Source organism: Poecilia reticulata, chromosome 9, assembly GCF_904066995.2.
Source record: "Poecilia reticulata chromosome 9, P_reticulata-male-v2, whole genome shotgun sequence".
Classification (NCBI taxonomy): Eukaryota; Metazoa; Chordata; class Actinopteri; order Cyprinodontiformes; family Poeciliidae; genus Poecilia; species Poecilia reticulata.
The window spans coordinates 27,194,625-27,216,256 of NC_088838.1; the positions used below are offsets into that span (position 1 = coordinate 27,194,625).

Consider the following 21,632-nt stretch of genomic DNA (forward strand, 5'->3'; position numbering starts at 1 on the left):
CTTTCAGTTTAGCCAATTTCACATCAGAGGATCACAATTTGGGAAGCATCTGAAATACAACTACAGTAAAATATGAAATCTTGCTCACAGCTGTTTAAAGTACCTGAAAGCTGTGCATCACACATAATTGCATCAGGGGCTTTGTATGCTGGCTTTGAAACATTATTCCTGCTTCGACTGTTTATATGATTCAAAATCTACATCAGCCATCTGCTACCAGCTCGCATGTCAAGAGTCAGCTCATCAACAGGGCTGATGTGTAGGTACAGAATGGCTCTCTTTATTTTATTTTATTTTTTTTTGGAAGCCAAAAATGAGAATCAGAATACTATCTGTCATCACTGATCCATCTCCAACATTTTCCCCCTAATTCCATATATCCATTAAGCCTCTGGTCTCTTGGCTGAGCTGGGACGAAAGAATCCCTCTCCAAGAAACGAGGGATTATTAGGAGTAATTTGTCTCCTGTGGGGCCTAAAAAATTGGTTTCATCTCGAGATGAGGGGTTAGGAGGGAGAGTTGTTAGGGAGAGCTGAGCGGGGAGGCGAGAGGGGAGCCAAAGAGAGAAGGAAACACAGACATTAACAGACTGGATATAATAAACTGACTGAATTCAACGTGATTAAGATTAGCTAATGATTTCTGCTCTCAAAAAGAATCCTGAAGCAATTTTAGTTGTAATTTCCTCCTAAACTCGCCATCAAAATAAGAGCTTATAATATTGTGTTGTATTCTGTGTTATTTGTATTTGTATCTTTTTTTTTTTAAGAATCGGCTGCCAACATGGCATCAATGAGTGAAAAGATGGCAAAAAAATTAATTTTACAAACAAAACTTCCTGTAGATACAGATATAAACAGAACTCGTTTTGTAGCATTTTATTTATCTCAGATAGTTAAAAAGTTAAAACTTTCTAAAGTAAAAATTCAAATTGAATGGAAGTCTGTGGAAAACAACACTGTTTTATTTTTACATGTAATAGGAGTGGGTACAAAAATGATTAGATCTACGCATTGACACAAACAGCATCAGTTCTTCCAAAAAAAAACATTTTTTTTAAACATAGAATAGCAACAAAGTCTTGGCACATTGTCAACACTTTCAATATTTGACCACATCATTTTAGACTTTTCATAAACACTGCATCATTTCATACATACACTAAAATACACCAAAAAATGTAGGTGTTTACTGTGGATTTCAAGGTCGTCTTTGTAGCATCTGACATGCTTTAGGTGAAATATACGTTTGTTTTCATGTTCTGACTCACACCATCCTATTTGAAAGTCAAAAAGAGACTTTACTTGGATTAAATTAAGCTTAATTTATACTAATAATTAATATTTGTGTTACATGACACTTAGAGTCCCACATAAATTTATCATTCTTAAAATGGCAATAATTAATTGTGCTGTATGTCATTTGTTGTTTGTCATTGCAAATCACTCTCAATCTTTCCCACCATAATTTATGAAAACAGGGTAGAGAAGAACAAAAATTAGTCTTTGAGAATCTAAAGTTTTTATCACCAAGGACAACGCCGCAGTTAAATGTTCACTCAAAATGTGTTAAGCTATTTTTGGATTTTTTTTAAGTGGATGTTTTTCTGATGATTTAGACTCATTTACACTGAGCTCATCTGTCTTGTATAACTAATGGAAGTGAACGAAACCATAAAAGACAAACTTGTATCAGAGGGAAAATAGGATCTAAAACGTACTTTGTTATATTCCCTTCCGGTGTCATATCTAATATTTGTTTTTTATAACATTGTTGAATTGATTATTTTTGAAACAACTGACTTGATTCAAAAAATAAAAGCAAAAAGTTTAACATTTTCACTACGACAAACCTAATGGCCCTTTCTTGTCTCTTTGTTCCACAAATTTGCTTTACATATACTCATTTATGCAGATTTGTTAATTTATTGCTCATGCTGGAAGAACATAAAACTAAAATATCTGTTAAATCTTTTTATTGTCTTGTTTGTGCCTGATTGTAATTGTGTAGCTTTGTGGAACTGCAGAATTTCAGTATCCTTCCAGTTTCTCATTAGTTTTTTTCTTCAGGTTTAAACACTTTTCTCTCTCCCCTTCTGTCTATGTATTCCCTAACCTCACGCCCGCTCCTCTTTTTCTAAATTCCCACCCGTCCTGTTGCTACTCCATTTGCCCTTGTCTCATCTTCATCCTCTATCTTCATCCTCCTTCATTTCTCCAAAGAGTTTCACCTCTCTGAGGCTTTACTATGTAATTAATTCTTAATTAGGACTCTTGTTTATCTTTGTTTCTTAAAGATGCCTGTGTGTATGAGTGCATTTTCTGCTCTTTTAGCAGAGCAGTTATGCTAAGTGGCTTCTTAATTTTCCTCTTCTGATTGGTTGTGTAGAAAAAGGTTAGTAAGTGCAGAAAAAGAAACTGAAAAATCAAATATCTGTTAATGAAACCATTCCCATACACATACCCAACTCATTAAAAGGCTTAAAGTTTACACCTTCTTTCATCTATTCCTTTATTTCTTTTTCTCACATCTCGAGCTTTTTCTACACTCTAAGCATATTTCTGTGTTTATCTTTTACAATTCTAACATATCATATATTCAGAAAGTGCTGTGATTATTCACAAATATTTACCAGAATTCCCCTGCTTGCTTACCTCCAGCATGGTAACTGTAACTTAATGTCTTTATTGCAAAAGGCACTTTTTTTTTTCCAATTCCCCAAAACTAAATAATCTGTCAAATCACAAGATTTGACAGATTCATTCCAAGTAAGATGCAATTCTACAGAATTTATTTCCTGTTTAGATTTGAGATGATTCATTTAAAAATGTTTGTTTTCATTGTTTCAATTTTCTACTAGCATTTTGAACACTTAAAAAAAATCAAAAAGGTAATGTAAATACTTGTTGACTGTGACACCATGTTTAATGTAGTTTTCAGCATCAAACTCACCAGTAGTCAGTATGTCTGACTGCACCAAACCAAGAGTTATTCAAATTCAAAGATTCAGAAGCTGCTATTATTATTTGTTTGAATTAGTAACTTCCTTGTTGAGGAAGTGTGAAAAAGTTTTAATTATCTGTTCTAAGATAAAGTCATGTAGGAAGTCTAGGATTTCTCCAAGGCTGCAGAGAGAAGCTTTCAAAGAAAATGAGAAACAGAAGGATAATCAAAGCTCCCAATTTTACCATGACTGACTGATTTGATTTTTCTCCCCTGAACCAAATCTAAAACAAACTCCTTCATACTCAGTTACATAATCACATTTGGGAAGTGCTCAGTCTGACAACTGGTTCTTCATGGACCACTAAAGCAGCAGAATCAGAGCAGATAGAGGTGCGGGGAAGCCTAAAAGAAGAGAAGAGCAAATTACTCCTAACTCTGGATTATTGCTAGCTATTTCCAGACCTGCTATTTTACAACTTTAATTATTCAGATACCAAAATAAATAAAATTACTAAATTAAAATAATGAAATTTTAAAAGAAAGATGTAGTGGGAAAACAAAATGAGGGGCAGGGGGAAAAGAGAGAGAAGAGATGGAAAACTAAGATTTAGCACAGAGAACAAACAAAAATTAGCATTTTTTAGAAGCTGAAAGCAAGATTTTAAAGAGAAAAAAGGAACACAAGACTATTTAGGAGAGATCACAGGAGGCTAATGAACAGCTTTATCAAACGGCAAAACACAAACAATCATATTAGTACTTTTTATTCAAGCTGGTGGAAACAAAATCAATGTTTTTGTGTTTCTTTCTGTGCCTGTCATGTTTTAAAATTCAACATCAATGATAATAACGTGAAAATGTTCCCCTCCAATTCTGTTTTTACTTTTTTGTCACAATAAAATGTTAACATTATTAAACAATTTTTATATAAAATATACAAAATTGAGTTGAGTAAATAAGCTTGGTGCAATCAGCTGTCCATTGAGTCTGCATGCTTGTTCACAAAGAAGGATTCACTCAATACAGTCTGATGAGTTTCCCCTGACAGCTTAATAGACTCAACATAGCTGCACCGTTTTATAACAAGTATGCAATGTATGCATAAATGCATGAATAAGTCTTTTGCACTGCACCATCCGGCAACTTCTCTGACCTGCTATGCTTTTCAAGTGAGATGCAGAACTCTTTTCACGACTGTTGTACGAAATGCAATGAGTGTTTTTCCATCTAATTATAGTCTGGGCCATGAGGAAACTGTGACAATGAAGAAATAAACTAGGGTTTGTAATTATTTTAATATTCACTGTATTATATTAAACAAGCTTTCCAAAATTGAAAGAGGTAATGGTGGAAAACGAAGAGAGGTCCAGTGGATGTGTGTCAGTCCTTCAAGTGAACAGAAGCAAAGAGGAAGAGAGAAAAGAGACAAACAAACGGTGGTAGAGACGACAAGAGCAGGGCAGTTCTAATTAAATTAGGCCTCTGGAAATTGAAAGAACAATTCTCCCAAGGATTTTACACAAGTGTGTGTGTTTCAGCATTTCTAACCTTGTGCGGCCAATTTTTTCATCAGATACTTACATTTTGAGGACCTGGTGCTCCTTAGGGGGTCCAAAGCCTGGTTCCCATAAGAAGAATTTCTCTTCTTGCGTTAGGGATTAGGTCCAGGACTAAGGTGCGTATTGATTTTGGGTTAAGTGTAGAGTTAGTGAAAATGTCTGGATCTGGCATAAACCCAATTACTAAAATAAATACACTCCATGTGTGTGTGCACGGTTGGATGGCCTGTTAGCTTTCATATCTACCAACTGTCTTCATCCCTCCTCTCTTTTCCTCCCTCTTTTTATTCTTCCCTCTCTGTTTGATTATTCAAAATTACTCTAATTTTGTAGCACTTAACCCCCATTTTTAATTTCTGCTTTTTTTTTTTGCTTCTCCCATTTTTCTTACTCTGTTTCACTCTTCACTTCCCACTTTTCTTCTTTCTCCATCTATTTCTGTCTCAATGTTTTGTTCCTTATCTTGTTAATTTATGAAAAGGAAAGAAAAATGTCAACTGTGTTAAGTTATCGGTTAAGTTATATTTCTATGATATTTGTCAGTGAGGCAACTCATGGTAGGGAGTCCAGACATTTCCTCTTTTAAATTGATTGAAAAAACTATTTGCACCCCAGCTTACGATGTAATTTTAATTTGATGTGATAAACAACGGATGGTTGTCGGAATACAAATTATCTCCACAGTTTTCAGTTTTTTATTCAAATATCATTTATCCTTTCTTCACACTACACAAGACTTGGTTCTTCTCATGCCCCTAAATACAATGCAATGCAGCAAAGTAAATATGGTCTACATGTGTGTAATTCTATGAATACCTCAAAGGTTTGTTGGAGATTGTTAATCAACATGCAGCATCCTTATAGAAGAGTGGCATGAAGAAAGCAACAGGTCTTTGCAACAAGCGCCATCAAACGTCCTAAAGGTCAGATGGAAAACCAAAGCCACTGGTGGGGGCAGTATCATGTTTTGTGGATCCTTCCAGCTGGATACCAACATTAAAAATTAAGCCAGAACTAAAACGGAATGATTAAGATTACAGTATGTGAGTGACTCTTTTGAGCAAAAAAATTAATACCAACAGATGTTTTCCATCAAATCTGACTGATCTCAGTTATTTTGCAAAGAGGAATAGCCAAACAGTTCAGTCTGTAGATGTGATGCATACACCAAAAGATTTGCAGCTGTGATTGCAGAAAAAGTTGGCTTCACAAATTATTGACCAAAATGATTTGGATACAGATCTACGTCACACTACAAGATTTTTATGTGTTAGAACTGTAAAGTACTGAAATGGCAAGTGAACGTTTGTCATATTCCTTCTGTTGTAAACAAATTAAAAATTACCCAATTAGTGAGTTCTCAGAGCTCGGCATATTGGGTTTTTAACAAAAACCCCGCTTTAAACTTTTCCAAAAGGTTATGCCTGACCTTTTTGTAGCGTTCTTTGTCGTTCTTTTGGCATTTCTTTTCCTGAATGTTCCCTGTCAAAGCCTTTACAGAACTGTATTTTTACAGAAAGATTAAGGAATCTGCCTAAAGAGCAGGTGACTTCAGAAGGCAGATTTGAAAGCCGTGAATATTTTCCTTCTACTTTGCAATTATTTTTGTGCCTCTCACATAAAAAAAAATGACATTTGTGGTTGAATCATCATAAAACATTAAAAACTTCAGGGCAATGAATACTTTTGCAAACCTTTCCTGAACTGGATGCATTTTCTTTTTTAGCACTATTATTACCACCCAGCCATTTTCAAAGACAAAAGCTCCTCTCCTGAATAGGATCCTATATGGTTATACAAACAAAAAGAAGTGTGTAATAGTAACGTTGTTTGACCTGCATCTTGCGTAAAAGTCTTAACACACTCCTGATAATTGCCTGTTATTACTTGTGTGCAGTATTGACACATTCTAATCTCAGCTGTCCCCAAGAAAAACACTAGGCCTGATAGCACTTTGTGGCTGTGAAGGCTGTCTGCGTGTTACTTGTGTGCGGATGCAACCTTTGCCTGCCTGTTTGTATTCGCAAAGGAATGACAAAGGTTAGGTGTGTCCTGATTGACCCAGGAATGGAGCAATTGACTCTCAGATACCCCACAGACTTGTTAGTACTTCATTAGGAGCTCCAATTAGCATCATGTCCGACAGGCAGGTGGAGCAGGAGGAGACGGCCTGAGATTGGTAGCAGAGGTGAAGAGGCTAAGAATACACTTGAGTCCCCAGAAATGGACTCAGAGAAAAGTGCAATAAGAAAGTGAGGTATTGCACTCTATCTAAATAGTTTTACTATCAGGTGAAACATTAAATTCAGTTACATTTATATGCACTGTATTAGAGTCTTTTAAAGACTATCCAAAGAAGTGCTTGTGGTTTTTCTGCTTTGTATGGTTCCACATCATTATTAAACTAACCTGACCCCATATTGGGAACCCTACTTATTATTCTACTTTATTTGCGTTCCTGATTTTTAAAAATGATTTTAAGATGAGTTGGGGTAAAATTTCCTCTTCATATTTGCTAATAATTTCTGACTTTGAAAGCGTGACCCAACAATAACTCTTGAGTGGAAGAGCTGAAATGTCTCCTACTCAGTTTACACAATAAGTCAGAAGTCAGATAAGTCAAAAGAAATATTTCAACATTTCACCGCCACTTTATTTTGAGTAATTATTCTGTCTAACATGGATAAAAATAAAATTTGTTTCACACAGAAACACACACTCACTTGCAGGAACACTCAACAAAAGAGAATCTGCATAGACATAAGCTGAGAAATGCACACATCTACACACAGCAACTCTACAACCAAATAAATGAGGCGACACTCCTCGAGCCTAATAGTCTGGCTGTAATTAACATTGTCATAGTGATAATAGCCATTTATCCCTGACAAATCATACACACACATGCACACACACACACAAAACTTCTTTCTAGTCTAGGCAGCACGCCCAGGTGTCAGCACCATCATCTGTTTCTGTCATTCCCCAACCTTTATTTTACTTTTTCTCTCATTTAACCTCCTTCAATCTTGTCTTAAATATTTGCACTTTTTTTCTCTTTACTTATCCTGTCAGCTTTCACTTCCTTTTCAATATCCAAACCCTATTATACTTCTTGTTCACATCTTTCTTTCACTCTCTTCGCCTTTCTGCAATCTGTCTCATTTTACGATTCCTTTTATGGTTTGGTGCTGCTGATCGCCTTGAGGTGTTGGCAACACAAACACAATAAATGCAAATTCAGCAGCCTCATCTGAGGTGAAATAAGCAAACTCTGGAGTGCTGGTAGACCTTAAATTATACAGTTTGCCACCACTATACAGGGATTTAAATAAAAGAAATGCAAATAGTTCATGGAAATCAGGATGTATGCAGTAGGTAATCTACAAACAAACAGTTTTCAGGATTGTAATAGTTGAAATGTAGTGCTGGGAGAGAAAGGTAGACAGTAGGAGAAGAGCGTGACTCATTTTTGCTTAGGTTGCTCAGGGGGTTCCTGTGTCATGGTTTATGGGATAAAATGGCAGAACTCTAAAAAGAAGTAAATGGTTGCTTTCAAAGAAGTAGAGAGAACTTGAGAAAGACATTTTCAAAAGTTCACAATACAAAACTTTTTTTCTTGTTTAATAATTAGGAAAGAAATAAATTTCTATTCATTTTGATTCTATTTTTCTGCACCTCTTTTCTTCTTTTTCTGGCATCAAACACGCTCAATAAACTTTTTTTTCCACACGTTTAGCCAAACCATCTGTAGCAACCTCTGACAATAGACATACGTGATCTTTACTGTATTTGAAGCAATGGACTGGGGGAATTAAGTAGATATTGATGACAGGAAAATCTTTACATTAGAAAGTCAGTCAATGGTTATTTTAGTGAACACCACTGACTGTCATTCTGGTTAATTACAATATCAGTTCAAGTCACAGTTCATTTACTTCAACAGGACTTTATTTTAAGAACAACTGTATCCTGGACTTCTCTGTGGTTCTCATAAAACTTAAGCAATTAGACTTTAATAGAATGAAAAGATCCCATTACTGTCACATTTTTATATTTACCCTTAAATTTGATCATGGAAATGAAACTGAATCTGTGGCATAATAACCATTTGATTTGCATATTTATTCATCATATTGTTTTATTGAGGAATTATGTGATTAACAATACACATAAATGACCTGTAATTTCTTTCTCAAGTATTCTGCTGTGATCTTTTGGTTCAATATGTAGATTCATTTCTTCATTTTCTTAACAGTTGACATAATTATTACAACTATGAAGATAATAATGAAAAAAAACTCCATATAAACTCAAAGTTAATCAAAGGTCAAGCTACCAGTTACTGTTATAAAACTACATACTTAGAGAGATGTTTTTTAAATACTTTTGTTTAGATTAAAATGTGTTTTAGTAGTAATATATTTTAGTTGGAATCAAATTGGTGAGTAGAACTGTGGGAAAAAAGTGTTAAGCAGGAGAAAGTATAATATATAATGAGTGTGGTGCTCTCTATCATATTTCAGTTTTAAAATAAGTTAAACTTCCACACTAAATGATGGGATGATTGCTGCCATTCAATAAGACAAACATTCACTAAAGAGAAATGTTTTCTAAACAATTATTACATAATGAATCAAAGGTTGAGTCTGGATCAAATCACTCTTCTCTTCCTGCAGGCAATTTGTTAATTTCCTGCTAAAAGTGGTAAAAGAGTCAATTTCTCCATTAGCAGTTTGCCTAATTACTTAATTGCTGCGTCTATCAATAGATGAAGTGAGTTTAATGCTTTTTTTTTCAGCCGTTTGCTGTTCTAGTTTTTACAAGGTATGTATAGTACTTGTGTTACAAAGGCTAATTAAATGATGGTTTTAACTTGAAGCAGAGTCCTCTTACTGTGGGGAAACACATCAACATGCATTAGCTTGTTGCTGCATTTAGGGCTGCATAGTCTGTCATATGCAGTGACAAATCTCAACGTCTTCATATTTCTCATATTTTGTTGTTTACCGTGGTTTTATGCTTGGCCTATTATATTTTCCCTCATTGTCGTTTACAGAACATCTTAGTTTTAGCCAGAATACATTGCTAGTATGTATAGACATTGGTTTTACCTCAGATTAATGATCAGATATCTGTCTGTGCTTTGACTGGACCATTCTAATGCAGGATTAAGCTTTGATCTAAAACCTTCATATTTTTTGTCGGTTTTAGAGATGCTTAAAAGTAAACCACTGCTCCAGATTTTCTGTGAGATTTACCCTGAATTTAGCTCCATCCTTCTTCCAATCAACTCTATTTACCCAGTCTAAGCTAAAGAAACACATACCCACAGCATGATACTCCCGCCACCATGTGTTACCATGGAGATGTTGTGTTCTGGGGATATGCAGTGTTTAACCGATTAGAGCTACAACTTCATATTTAATAATTCCCTACATGACCTGTAGCAAACCAGAAACGGGACTTCCTAATGTTTTAATTTGGAAATGGCTTTTTTTTCCTTAGCCTTCCATACAGGTCAGATTTCTGGAGTGAATAATAAATAATAGTTCTATGAACAGATTTTCCCACCTGAGCCTTGAATTTCTGCAACTCTTCTAGAGTCACCATGAGTAACCACACTCTACTGCTTCTCCTATTAATGTTAACAGTCTATGTTAAAAATCATATTTTGCAATTGGGTTTAGATGGACTAATCATTCAAAACTTAGGATCGTGTTTTATAAGAGATACTGCTTTATGTTTAGGTGAGCTGAAAGCAAATGCAAACATTTCAGACGTTTATCAATGAAAGATTTTTGAAAACAATCTTTCACTTTCACTTCAGAGTTATGCACAACTTTGTATTAGTCCGTTGCATTATAAAATACAATAAAGTGCTTTATTATAACATGAAAGAAACTGTGCATATTCTAAATGCAATATACTTAAGACTATGGCTTCCATAAATTTGTGTTGCAGAAACTGTTCATTTCCGGATGACAGGTATTGCAAATTCTCTGGAAAACAGTCTTTGCTTCTCTGTTGGGAAATAATTGGTCTTGTTTTCCTTTCTTTCCAAATCACTTTATTTTACTTGCGTTATACAGCAGCTAGAGGTAGCAGCAGACTTTGTGTGGCCAGTGTCCCATTGTTTGGCTTATTAGACTGTAGTGAAAAGGTCACAGTGTGAACAAAGGAAGATTCTGAGTTGTATATGTTCCAAGCAATTTCCTCCAAATGAGAAACCTGACAGTTTAAGGAATGAACAGAAAAGTAGATAAGGCAGATACACATCCCTGTGTGCGTGTGTGTGTGTATGTGTGTGAGAGATTGAGGGCGAGGGAGAAAGAGAGAAAGCGTCTTAATGTCTCTGTGCCTTTACAAGAAACAAAACCACAGAGTTGATGTCACTACTGCCATTTTGACTGAAAAAAATATCTCTGAATGTGTGTGTCTGTGCAAGAGTTCAAAAGAGAAAGAGAAAGGAGAAATTTGCTGATAGCCTAATGGAAAAATAAAAAGGAAAAGAAAGAAAAGTGCTTACATGCTCCTGTGCTAACATGAAATCTAATTTTGCAGAAAAGCAAAAGGCTACATTTTTTTCACAGTGTCGACCCTTTGATGTGTGTGCGTGTATGCATGTGATAGGTGGTCTCGCTCTAGTTGCTTCACTTTGAGTTGCACACACACCTTATACAGCATAAACACGCATGAGTAAACACCACAGGGCAGAACGTCTTCTAGACTTTTCCTGTATCACACACATTTTTGTCAATTCATTTTTAATGCGCACACACACACACGCATGCACACGCACGCACCCACGCACACACACACACACACACACACACACAAACATTTGTGTGCTTCCCTCTGGTATCATCAGTTTTGTAAAATTTCCCGGATGTTGCACCCTTTTTCTGCACAGGTGTTCAGAAAAAGCATAAACTCAGACAAAAATGCATTTCTTTATACAGAAAGAAATATATATATATATATATATATATATATGGGGTTAGGGGTTAGGGTTAGGGTTAGGTCAGTGATCATTCGGGGTTAATAAGGAACTTAAAATGTCTTATAGTGTAGGTTTTTTTCAACCCCATGCTCAAAGATTGGGGGAAATTCAAATGAGGCAGCTGTCAGAGGTTAATGTCTGGCTGTCACCACCATTAGCCAGAGTGAGTGTGCAACAGCATGTCTACATGCTGTAATTTTCATAATTACTAAGTAAAGTCAAATGTTAATTTCAGTTATGTCTTCTATTTACATTTGGTCAAAAACTCAGACTCTTGGTTGAGCACATCGGCGTATCTGCTCAATAAATGAAATTTTCAATTTCAAGATAAAGTTGCAAAGAAGTTATTTTATCTTTTTTGCATAAAAATACTTTTCCAGGGTGTGCTGTGGTGGCGCAGGGGTTAAGCACAACCCACATATGGAGGCCTTAGTCCTCGACGCAGCTGTTGCAGGTTCGATTCCCGGCCTTGGCGACCTTTGCTGCATGTCTTCCCCTTTGCTGCATGTCTCTCATTACCCACTTTCCTGTCAATAAACTATCAAATAAAGGCCACTGGAGCCAAAAAAATCTGTAAAAATACCTTTCCAATACGATTCGTCAGAAATTGTGTTTATAATAAAAAACTATGAATTTATAAATAAATGAATAAAATAAGAGTACTGTTTGATTACATGTTTACCTTTCTGTTGAGGATGTAGAATATTATTTTTCTTTGTTTTTTCTTCAATTTTTTAAAACCTTTATTGTCCAAGCTTAGTGGTTTGCATCAAACTTAACAAGTCCACTGCAAATATTTCAGTGTAAAATTCATAACCACATTTTCTATGGAGTAGCATGGCGCTGCTAATGTCACATTTTGCTTAACATTTTGTTTCATGACACAAACAAAATATATAAATTATCCTTGAAACCCAAGACAGAATTTTGATTTTCCTTGTCGGTGGTGTTTAAAATGCCGTCCCTCCACCGTCTTCACCTGTTTACCATTGCAGGGTGGCAGGAGAGCTGGTGTCCATCTCCAGTAATTACTTGGTGAGAGGCAGGGTGCTCAGGTCACCAGAGGTCAGACTGCTTCCAGACACACCTATATCTCCAAAATATGAAAAGTTTTGTTTAGTTTGACGAGAGTTTCTGTTTCACAGTTATTAAACTGTCTATAACAATTCCTAAAAAAAATAAAATAAAGTAAATGCAACTTTAGCATTTTTAAATTATTTTATTGTTTTTCAGTTGATTAAAGTGCTAAAGTGTAAATATTACTGTTAGAAAATCACTACAAGGAAATATTCCTTCCAAAGCAGATCATTATGGAAATGACTGCAACAAGTGAGAAAACTTCTACTCTTATGTATTTGTTTAAACTGTTTAGGAAAGTTTAAAGCATCCAGCTGAGACAACCTATCCTCTACAAGGAGCAAAATTTATTTCTCTTTCATTGACAGTAAAAGTAAAGCAAGAAAATTTGAAAACGTACGCTGATCTTTTTTTGCTGATGTTTTAACACGCGTGCTTAAAAATGGAAACAATTAAGTACTTAAAAATAAATGTGGACATGCCTGTTTAGTTATCTCTCCTGCTCATTTCAACTTGAATTGGATAAAAATCTTCACAATGATGTAATTATTTCTTCTCTGTGTCTGTATTTCCTGGGTCTTTTGTCCTCCTCAGCTCTGCTCCATCTTTAATCTTTCTTCCGCTCCTCCTTCTCACCTCTTTCTCAACAGCAACCTATAACTGTACCCATGTTTGGACAGCACTTTAATTTTGATTTCAAGCAAGACTGAGCAGAGTGTATGAAGCGGAGAGAAAACTAAGAATTACTGATAAAGAAAGTGTGTGTGCATGTCTGTTTGAGAGAGAACGAGCGAGAGATCTCATTATGAAAAGGTCACAGAGTCGCGTGTGTGGCAGAGAAGGATCGGGCATTAGACAGGTTGTTACTGGTCACATGTGCTTAAACTTTTGTGTGTGTGTCAAGGGAGAGTGTGTATTCACTGCTGACTTTGTCGTGTTTTTGTTTTTTATATATTTTTTTGCTGTGCCCCGAGACAGCGCCTCTGTGTCTTTGCTCCCATTATAACCGCATGTCACTGGCAGAATGTGAAGAACAGTTTTTTCTGCACATAGCAACATTTTGCAGTTGATCATGGGATGACCGCTGCTCAGTAGGTAGGGTAGCGAGTGAGTCGGAAAGTTGTAGGTCGATTCCAGCTTCCTCCCGTCACATGTCGATGTGCCCCTGGGCAAGGCACTTAACCCCAAGTTGCCTACTGATCTGCGTATTGGCATAAAAAATTGTGAGAGTGACTAGATAAATGTGGCTCTAATGTAAAGCACTTTGAATGGTCACTATGGCACAAAAAGCGCTACATAAATTCAGATCATTTATCATGTTCATCCCCTTATGACCACAGTGTTCCCTTCTGATGGCTACTTCCATGGATCATGTCAACAAGTTCCAATCAGATTTGCAATTTGGAGGAGCAGGACATTTGTATCCTAGATGTACGACACTATTATGTCAATGTGGACCAAAATCTGGGAGGATGATTCCACTCTGTACTAGCAGAGAGAGATGAATACAGCAGCTGATGAATGCAGAAGCAAAAGTCTCTGGTGGATCATCTAGTTCCTGCAAAGCAGACTGTTACATATGGCCATTTAAACTATTATTTTTGGAATAAACTTAGGACATTTGATTCATTTCAAATCTGTCGTCAAAACGTTTTTCCATCAAACAAAATTAAATCTGTCCATGTGATTTAGTAGAATGTTCCTGAAAGAAAGAAAAGAAGAAAGATGAGACTCTGGACTTCATGACGTATTATTGTGACGGTATCAATAACAGTATCGGGAGGCATTGATTCTGATGAGTCAGCACATCTTCCTGCTCAAATTGTTAACAATGAACCAATTAATTTCCTTTTTTTTTTTTTTTTTTTGCTCTCGCAATCGATGTGGTATTTTTGTATCTCTATAATTTCCCGTTCTTAATAGCACCTTTCTCTGTCATTTTATGTTTCTTATGCCTCTGATGTAAAATGTGATGCACACTTGCAAACGCACACACATTGATTTATGTATACCATCCAGAGGAACAGGACAAGCAAAATACCCCGTAATCAGGCTGGCGTTTGTGTTGGCGGGGATGAAGGCCCCCTTGGAGATGCAATGCCAAATAATCAAGATTGACACTGGCACACGGTGTTCTGAGTTGCATGTATGCACCCGTTTGTTTGTGCTATTTTCGTTGTAAGGATCTAATCAAATGTAATCATGCTGATTACAATAATTGTGAGGTTTATAATCACTTCTTTCCCCCCTCCCTCAGATTTTCTCTTCCTTTAAACCTCTCCCCTGCACCATGTCACTTGTTCATTCATGTCTCCTCTTCTGGATTTGTCATCCTCATCAATCATGCCTTGCTGCCCACCCACTTGACGCTGAATTTTAACTGGAAATAGATTGCAGTTTTTGGAGACGTGTCATGCAGTTTGGCACAAAAGAAAGTTAAACATACAATTAGGCTTCACGTTTGTGGAAACTATAGTTTGACAAAATCGTTTTGGGGATACTATTTGGTTTCAGTAATTTACAACTACAATAAACAACAATTCAGTGTATGATGGTAAGATGAGGTAGAAATGACTCCTTGATTACATATTGTGGTAAGATCGTGTCCATCTTTTCTCCTGCTGTAGGACACAGAGGTGGTGAACACGGCCATTCTTACAGGCAGACGTGTAGCAGTGCCCATTAAAGTGGTGACAGTGGAGACAGATGGGCAGGTGAGGGAGGTGGACGAGTCGATCACCTGCGCCTCCACAGATGTGGATGTGGTTAAGGTACGTGTTCACGGTTTACTCATAGATCTGTAATATTCAGCTACGTCCTCTGAGGCACAAACTGAATGAGAAGCAAAGCTGACTTTCCATAATATGACTTCCTTTTAACATTTAACAACACAATTCAGTTTGTTTTTAGTGAACACTATTTTAAAGCACACGTTAAGGGTGAAACTCTTGGTTGTCACTGTCATGTTTTCAAGAATAAGTGGGCTCACACAAAACATTGTTCAGGTCTAATGCTTTACTGGCCCTACTGGAAGAAGGTCAGTCCTCACTGGCTCTTCTAAATTGTTGTCCTACCCATGCCTTTTCTTTTGCTTCTTCACTTCTCATTAACCTGCCGGTACACAATGTCAGTGTCACTCGCTGTAACCTTTGGTAAAAATAAACAAGATTGTCCACAGGACATTTTCAGGAGGGATGGGAAGTCAGATGAATACACTTTTCACACCTCAACACTTTAATTTTGTAAAGAAACTATTTCTTAAGACCATCAAAACTGCTGGACCAGTGACTGTTATCTATTTAATTTTTTTTTTCCACTATTTATTTAGGAAAATCACAAATTCAGTTTGACTTCAGGAACAAGTAGCGATGCATTTAAAGTCAGCTTAAAAGAACAGATGTTCACAGTTGTGAAAGACTATGGTAAAAAAATATAATAAACTCCGTCTGAGTAAAAAGGCCATTTTTAAAGTAAGCATGCATACTAGACAAAATACTGTACTCCACATTATAAGATAACTATAAAAGCTTATATTAGCTGGTTAGCTAGTGTAGCTCTTGTCTGGATTAGCTAGCCTGTCTAACATACCTGCTGCTCTATTCTCATAGCATGACAAATGTACTCTTACAAAAGCATTGCCTTATTAAGAGTAATCAGCAGCATCCCTTTAGTTTCCACCCCATGACTTTCTAAAGTGCCAACTTTCTGTTTTATATTAATCAATCAATCAATCAATCAATCAATCAATCAATCAATCAATCAAATTTTATTTGTATAGCATATTTCAGTAGCAAGGCATTTCAAGGTGCTTTACATAATTAAAGAAAAAATAAAAACAGCATGTGACATTGAATAAACAATAAGAAAGAGAAAGATACAAGAAAAAAAGAAAAAGATTAAAAAAAGATAAAAACATACTTTTGTTACGGAATTTAAGCGCCTGTTGTCGCCTGTCGTCACCGTCCGTTTAACACGAGTATTATCCAGGCCCCGTCACCTAACAGAGTGACGGGGCCTGGATGGTGGTGTCACTCTAGAATTAGAGTGACACCACACTCTAATTCTAATTCAGCCATAAGCAACTCTAAACAGGTGGGTTTTAAGTTGAGCTTTAAAGGCACCCAGTGTTTCAGCTGTTTTACAATTTTCTGGAAGTTTGTTCCAAATCTGTGGTACATAGAAACTGAATGCTGCTTCTCCTCGTTTGGTTCTGGTTCTGGGGATGCAGAGCAGACCAGAACCATACACAAAAACAACATGTAGCAGATTGGCAGTCAACCTAAAAAGTTTGGTGGAGGAGAGTACAAGTCAACTGTCAAATGTTGTGTTTTTTGAGTTTCAAATGTCAGCTTAAAATTGTGCAATAGGTAATACAATGGTTTGGCATCTGCTGGTAGAAGTAAAAACAATACCAGTCTTTCTGTGTTAAACAGGATTTTCTGAGCAAAAAGAAAATTGCCTCATAATTAACTAAATAGATGCTCATTTCTATTAAGAACCTTTTGCATGACATGTATGTTACTTTGATTTGGGACAAAAGACTTTAGACTTGAAAAAGTGACTTGAAAATCTTTGGTACTCAACCAGCTTAAAGTCTTTAGAATTTTACAATTTCTTTGATCTAGATTTTTTGTCTTAACAACTATAACTGAATATTGTTCACCATCTCTCGGAAGTATCCCTGATATAAGAAAAAAGCTTTATACCTAAGCCGCTCTGCCAAGCAGGCTAACTACAATCTACTTTACTAATTGATGAGGCAGAAATACCTTTAACACTTTCACAGAAACCAGTCAATACCTGCAGCTGAAAATTGATTCCTCCTGTGCATCACTCCGTATGCCCTCTGGGCCTAAAATGAAACACACCCTTGCTGTGACAGTTTCAATATGATGCCAATTTCCTGGTACAAGCCGACAGTAGTACTAGCATTTAAGGAACAATCAATAACAGCTTGGTGAAAATGGAAGGAAGTCATTCGCTGAGAATGTAATATCTGCTTTCTGTTTGTAAGTGGATTGTTTGGATGTGATGCGTCAGTAAGTGGTTATTTTTGTTTGTCTTCAGGAAAACACCTGGTAATGAAAAAACAGTACAATTAAATACCGCCTGATATTAACACAACCGGATTAAACTTATCAATAAGATGTGTCAATAATGTGATATATGATTCTGTCATTACTTTCAGCCCTGCATTATGTAGAGACTTTATTTTTAAAAAATTAAGAAAAAAAATGTAACAAGCCTAAAGGTGTAATCACAGGATTTAAACTGAAGTTGTTTTTAATTTTTTTTTTAAAACGCACTTTTGTTTTTGTCTAAGTTTCAAATGTTCTGTTAGTTTGACATTTTTTTGACGTTTAAAAGCTTTATTCAGAGTAAAATTAATTACCATTTACCATGTGACAACAGATTTTCTCTTCTGTAAAAATCTGTGATTGTTAAATTTCATATAAACTGGAGGCCTTTTTGCACTGCAGGGTCCTATTGTACCCCTTTGAGATTGTTTTTGATTTGAACAGAGTTCCGCCTCGAAAGTGGGTGGGAATTGTCATATCTGCTCCTTTTGTAGATGATTGTCAGCAAGGAAGCTGAGGAAAAGAATTACCTCAGCTTTACCCTTTAACTAAATCATTTAAAAACATTCTCATCCGAGTGTCGTATCTGAGCTGGACTCACGTTTGTTGAAGCTGAACCACTGCTGGATCGAAGTGCAATAAGGAGTTTTCCTCATTCAGAAAGTCTTGCTTACTTCTGAATGCAACTGGAGAAATGTTCCCTGATTTCAAAACTTTGGCTTGAAGTGGTGCTTGTAATTCCAGTTTCAATGACAGTCAATAATGGACCTGGTGCCTTTTAAGGAGCACCTTTGTTTACTTCCCATCATCAGAAATAAACATGGATGGTTCAGTAAAATGACGGAGAATGAGGTGACATATCTCTTAAGAAGACAATGTCTCCCTTAGCAGAGAAGCTGACTAATAAAAAGTTTGTTAGGTAGGTTAGCTATGATTAACAGAAAGAAAGTGAAAGCACTGGACTGTGCAAATTGAATGCAAAAACTACTAATAAGTTTAGGTAGCGTTTATTCTGCACTATATTTCACACCTGTATATTTAAAAAAAATACAAATTGTTAAACATGAAATTACAGCACATATTTGTACATTTGTAATCTTATTTATTTCACTGTTGCTTTTGTTTTGAAGCAAGAGCCACCAAAACCCCTAAAACCTACAGAGGGAGTCTTTCTGATTCTGTCAGATGCATCTTAATAATTACCAGTGACTGCTTTTGCTTCTTTTTGAGAGTTTTATAAATTTTGAATAATGTAAGAGATACCTGGCAAATTATTTAAAATAATAACATCTATTTTACTGAAAATATCTACTTCAGGCCCAGTGATTTATGTTGCAAGTGTCTCCAGAGATTGTGGTAATTTTCAACATTTTCAAAAATTACAGTAAACTAGGAAGAAACTTGCTTTTCTTTAAAATATGTTTATTTAACTATGTAGAGAAAAGTTAAAGTCTGTAAAGTCACGACTGAAGTTTGTGTCAAATTTCAACTGACTCAGTTGAGACTGAAAATCTCCTTTTTGCAAAAGATAAAACTGAAAAATAGGCGATTGTTATTTTTCACTGAGAAAACATTTTTAAGATGACAGAAACAGCTTCTCTATGTTCCCTACAAAGTATTCAGCAGTGCACTTCCTGTGCTCATCTTAGTGTTGGATATACAAAGCATAAAGAGGAGAAAGTATTCAGCTGCCTTGTACATCCATGGTCTTGACTCTTATTTGAAAATCCCACTTTGTAACTGTTACATCTTGGGCTGAAGAGATGAAGATACACTTTGTCTGGAATTATTCACAGTGGAAATTGTCATACATGAAATTATGTCTCGTCATAAAAGATATAAAGCTGCGGTCTCTCCAATTTGTGTTTGATTTCTGTTTTTCAGCTCTGCTGGAGCCAATCAGTTGATTGGGATTATGAAGTATTAACACACACAGCTTCCTCTGTAAAGCATTTTATTTAAAACAAATTAATTTGGTGAAATTAGGGTATCTGCTTTTAGGGACACTGAGATAAATAATATGATTTGTGCATTTAAACCGTCTCGCTGTGCTGGGATTTGGCTCAAAAAGTCAGATTAAAGAGAGGAAGAATGAAATACCAACAGCTACACTGACACAATGAGGTGACTCAGGTTGTGATCAATAAGCCAGTTCTTTGAAAGAACTAGTTAATACCGGAGTACATGTGTCTTTCATGCCTCCATAGACAGGCAGATCATCAACATGAGGTTGTGCTGGAAATACATACTCTCTGCAAGAATGAAACTTTTGTGGAAGGATTTTCCTATTTTAGCTGACATATAATCTCTCTCGTGTTCCCAGAAAAAAAAAAAAAACATGCACAAGTAGAACCACACAGACATAAATGCTGCTCTTTGGCTGAATTCACAAAAAAGAAAAAAAACACCCTCAACAGCCAGTTTAGGATGCCAACTTACAACCTTTTTACCTTTATATATTTTATTTTGAAATATTTTGGATTAGACCAAAATATATAATAAAGTTGTAGTTCATGAAATTGTTCTGAAATTTTCTAAATTGTTCTATCTGAAATGCTGCATGTTCCTATTGGGTCCGTGATCTCTTACACACCGTCACATTTCTGTCTTTGCTCCAACTTTACCTGCTTCTTTGCTTGAGCAGAGAGGCTTTTTAGCTTACTGAGAATTCCTGGACTCCAACTTCTTAGTGCGCACGTCGTCAGCGGTTTCTTGTTTTCATGCGAAGCAAAGCAAGACAGCTGCTGACAGCAGGTTTGCATTTATTGGGCATAATATTCCCAGACATCTCCCTCGGAGTTAATACAAGTAAAGGGTATTTTGTAAATCAATAGAATGAGGCAAATCTTATTTTATATTTGTTGCACATCAATAACAAGACTGTAATCAACAATTTCCAACATATTCATAGGTGGTGTTACAGTATGTGTTTGGAGTGCCTGTTCTGAATATTTGTATTTGATGTATTTGCTAAAAAACACAAGTTGAGTCAGTTTTGTATTTTCAGATTCTGTTTCATCTATGTTTAAACATAGTCACCTATTCTAACTATAGTCATGACATTTTGTACTCCATCTGTCTATTAAGTCATTTAAAAGAGTACCATAGTAATATTATGGATCAATACACAGGATCTTTCAAAAATGTTGTACAAGACTGCCATAATTGAATTAAGTCCTTACCATGCACAATAAATATTCATGAATTTTAACCTTTTAATGGCCAGTTACAGTTATTTTTAAGATATAATAACAAGCATGTGATTCAAAAGTAGGTGGAGCAGTCGTTTCCATTAGTGGAAGTAAAAGTGAGTGGAAAGCAAAAGGTCTTCATTCAGCTGGTTTGGAAACAATAAAACACTTTTTTTTAAAATGTCTGCAAGATTTACTTTATCTAAGACTAAATATTATCACAAAGATGAATGGAAAATGAAAAGCAAAACACATTCTCTAATTTATTTACAAATGATTAAGGATAAAGCTCAATCATCAGACTTCAAGTTGTTTTATGGCACAATATGGTGCATCTTTTTATGTGGATGACTGAAAAGAGGAAAATAATAAGAGAAGAGACAGATGGCGCCTGATTGGATCTGGATAGGAAAGGAAGATGAGAGTATCGGACAAATGAAACTCAGTTTGTCCCAATTTAATGCAAATCGTGACATATAAATGCAGTCAAAACCACGTGAGTTGATGCATTAAAAAAAGTGTAGACTCTAACATATGCTCATGAAAAAAAAAAAAAAACACATAAGTGCAGGGCTGTAATCTTATTGTTTTACTTCAACAAATAAAACAACATACTGACCAAAATAAATGAGACCTTTAATTGCATTCATCTTGTTTTATTTGATGCCATAAAAGCCAGCGTGTCCAAATGAGCGCTGCAAATGTTTTGAGAGAACGATGCCTCTGGATGTAACTAATCTTAAAATCCAGCCGAACTGCTGGTAGCAGCTGAAATGGG

At 35.8% G+C, this 21,632-nt stretch overlaps 1 protein-coding gene across 1 annotated transcript in view; it reads left to right on the plus strand.

The window, feature by feature from the left end:
- The window catches only part of LOC103469947 (transmembrane protein 132B), a 243,194-nt gene that overhangs the window by 191,829 nt on the left and 29,733 nt on the right, over nucleotides 1-21,632 (plus strand). Inside the window, exon 8 of the mRNA XM_008418032.3 lies at nucleotides 15,213-15,356. Coding sequence (XP_008416254.2) covers nucleotides 15,213-15,356 — 144 coding nt within the window. The remainder of the gene's footprint in view (nucleotides 1-15,212; nucleotides 15,357-21,632) is intronic.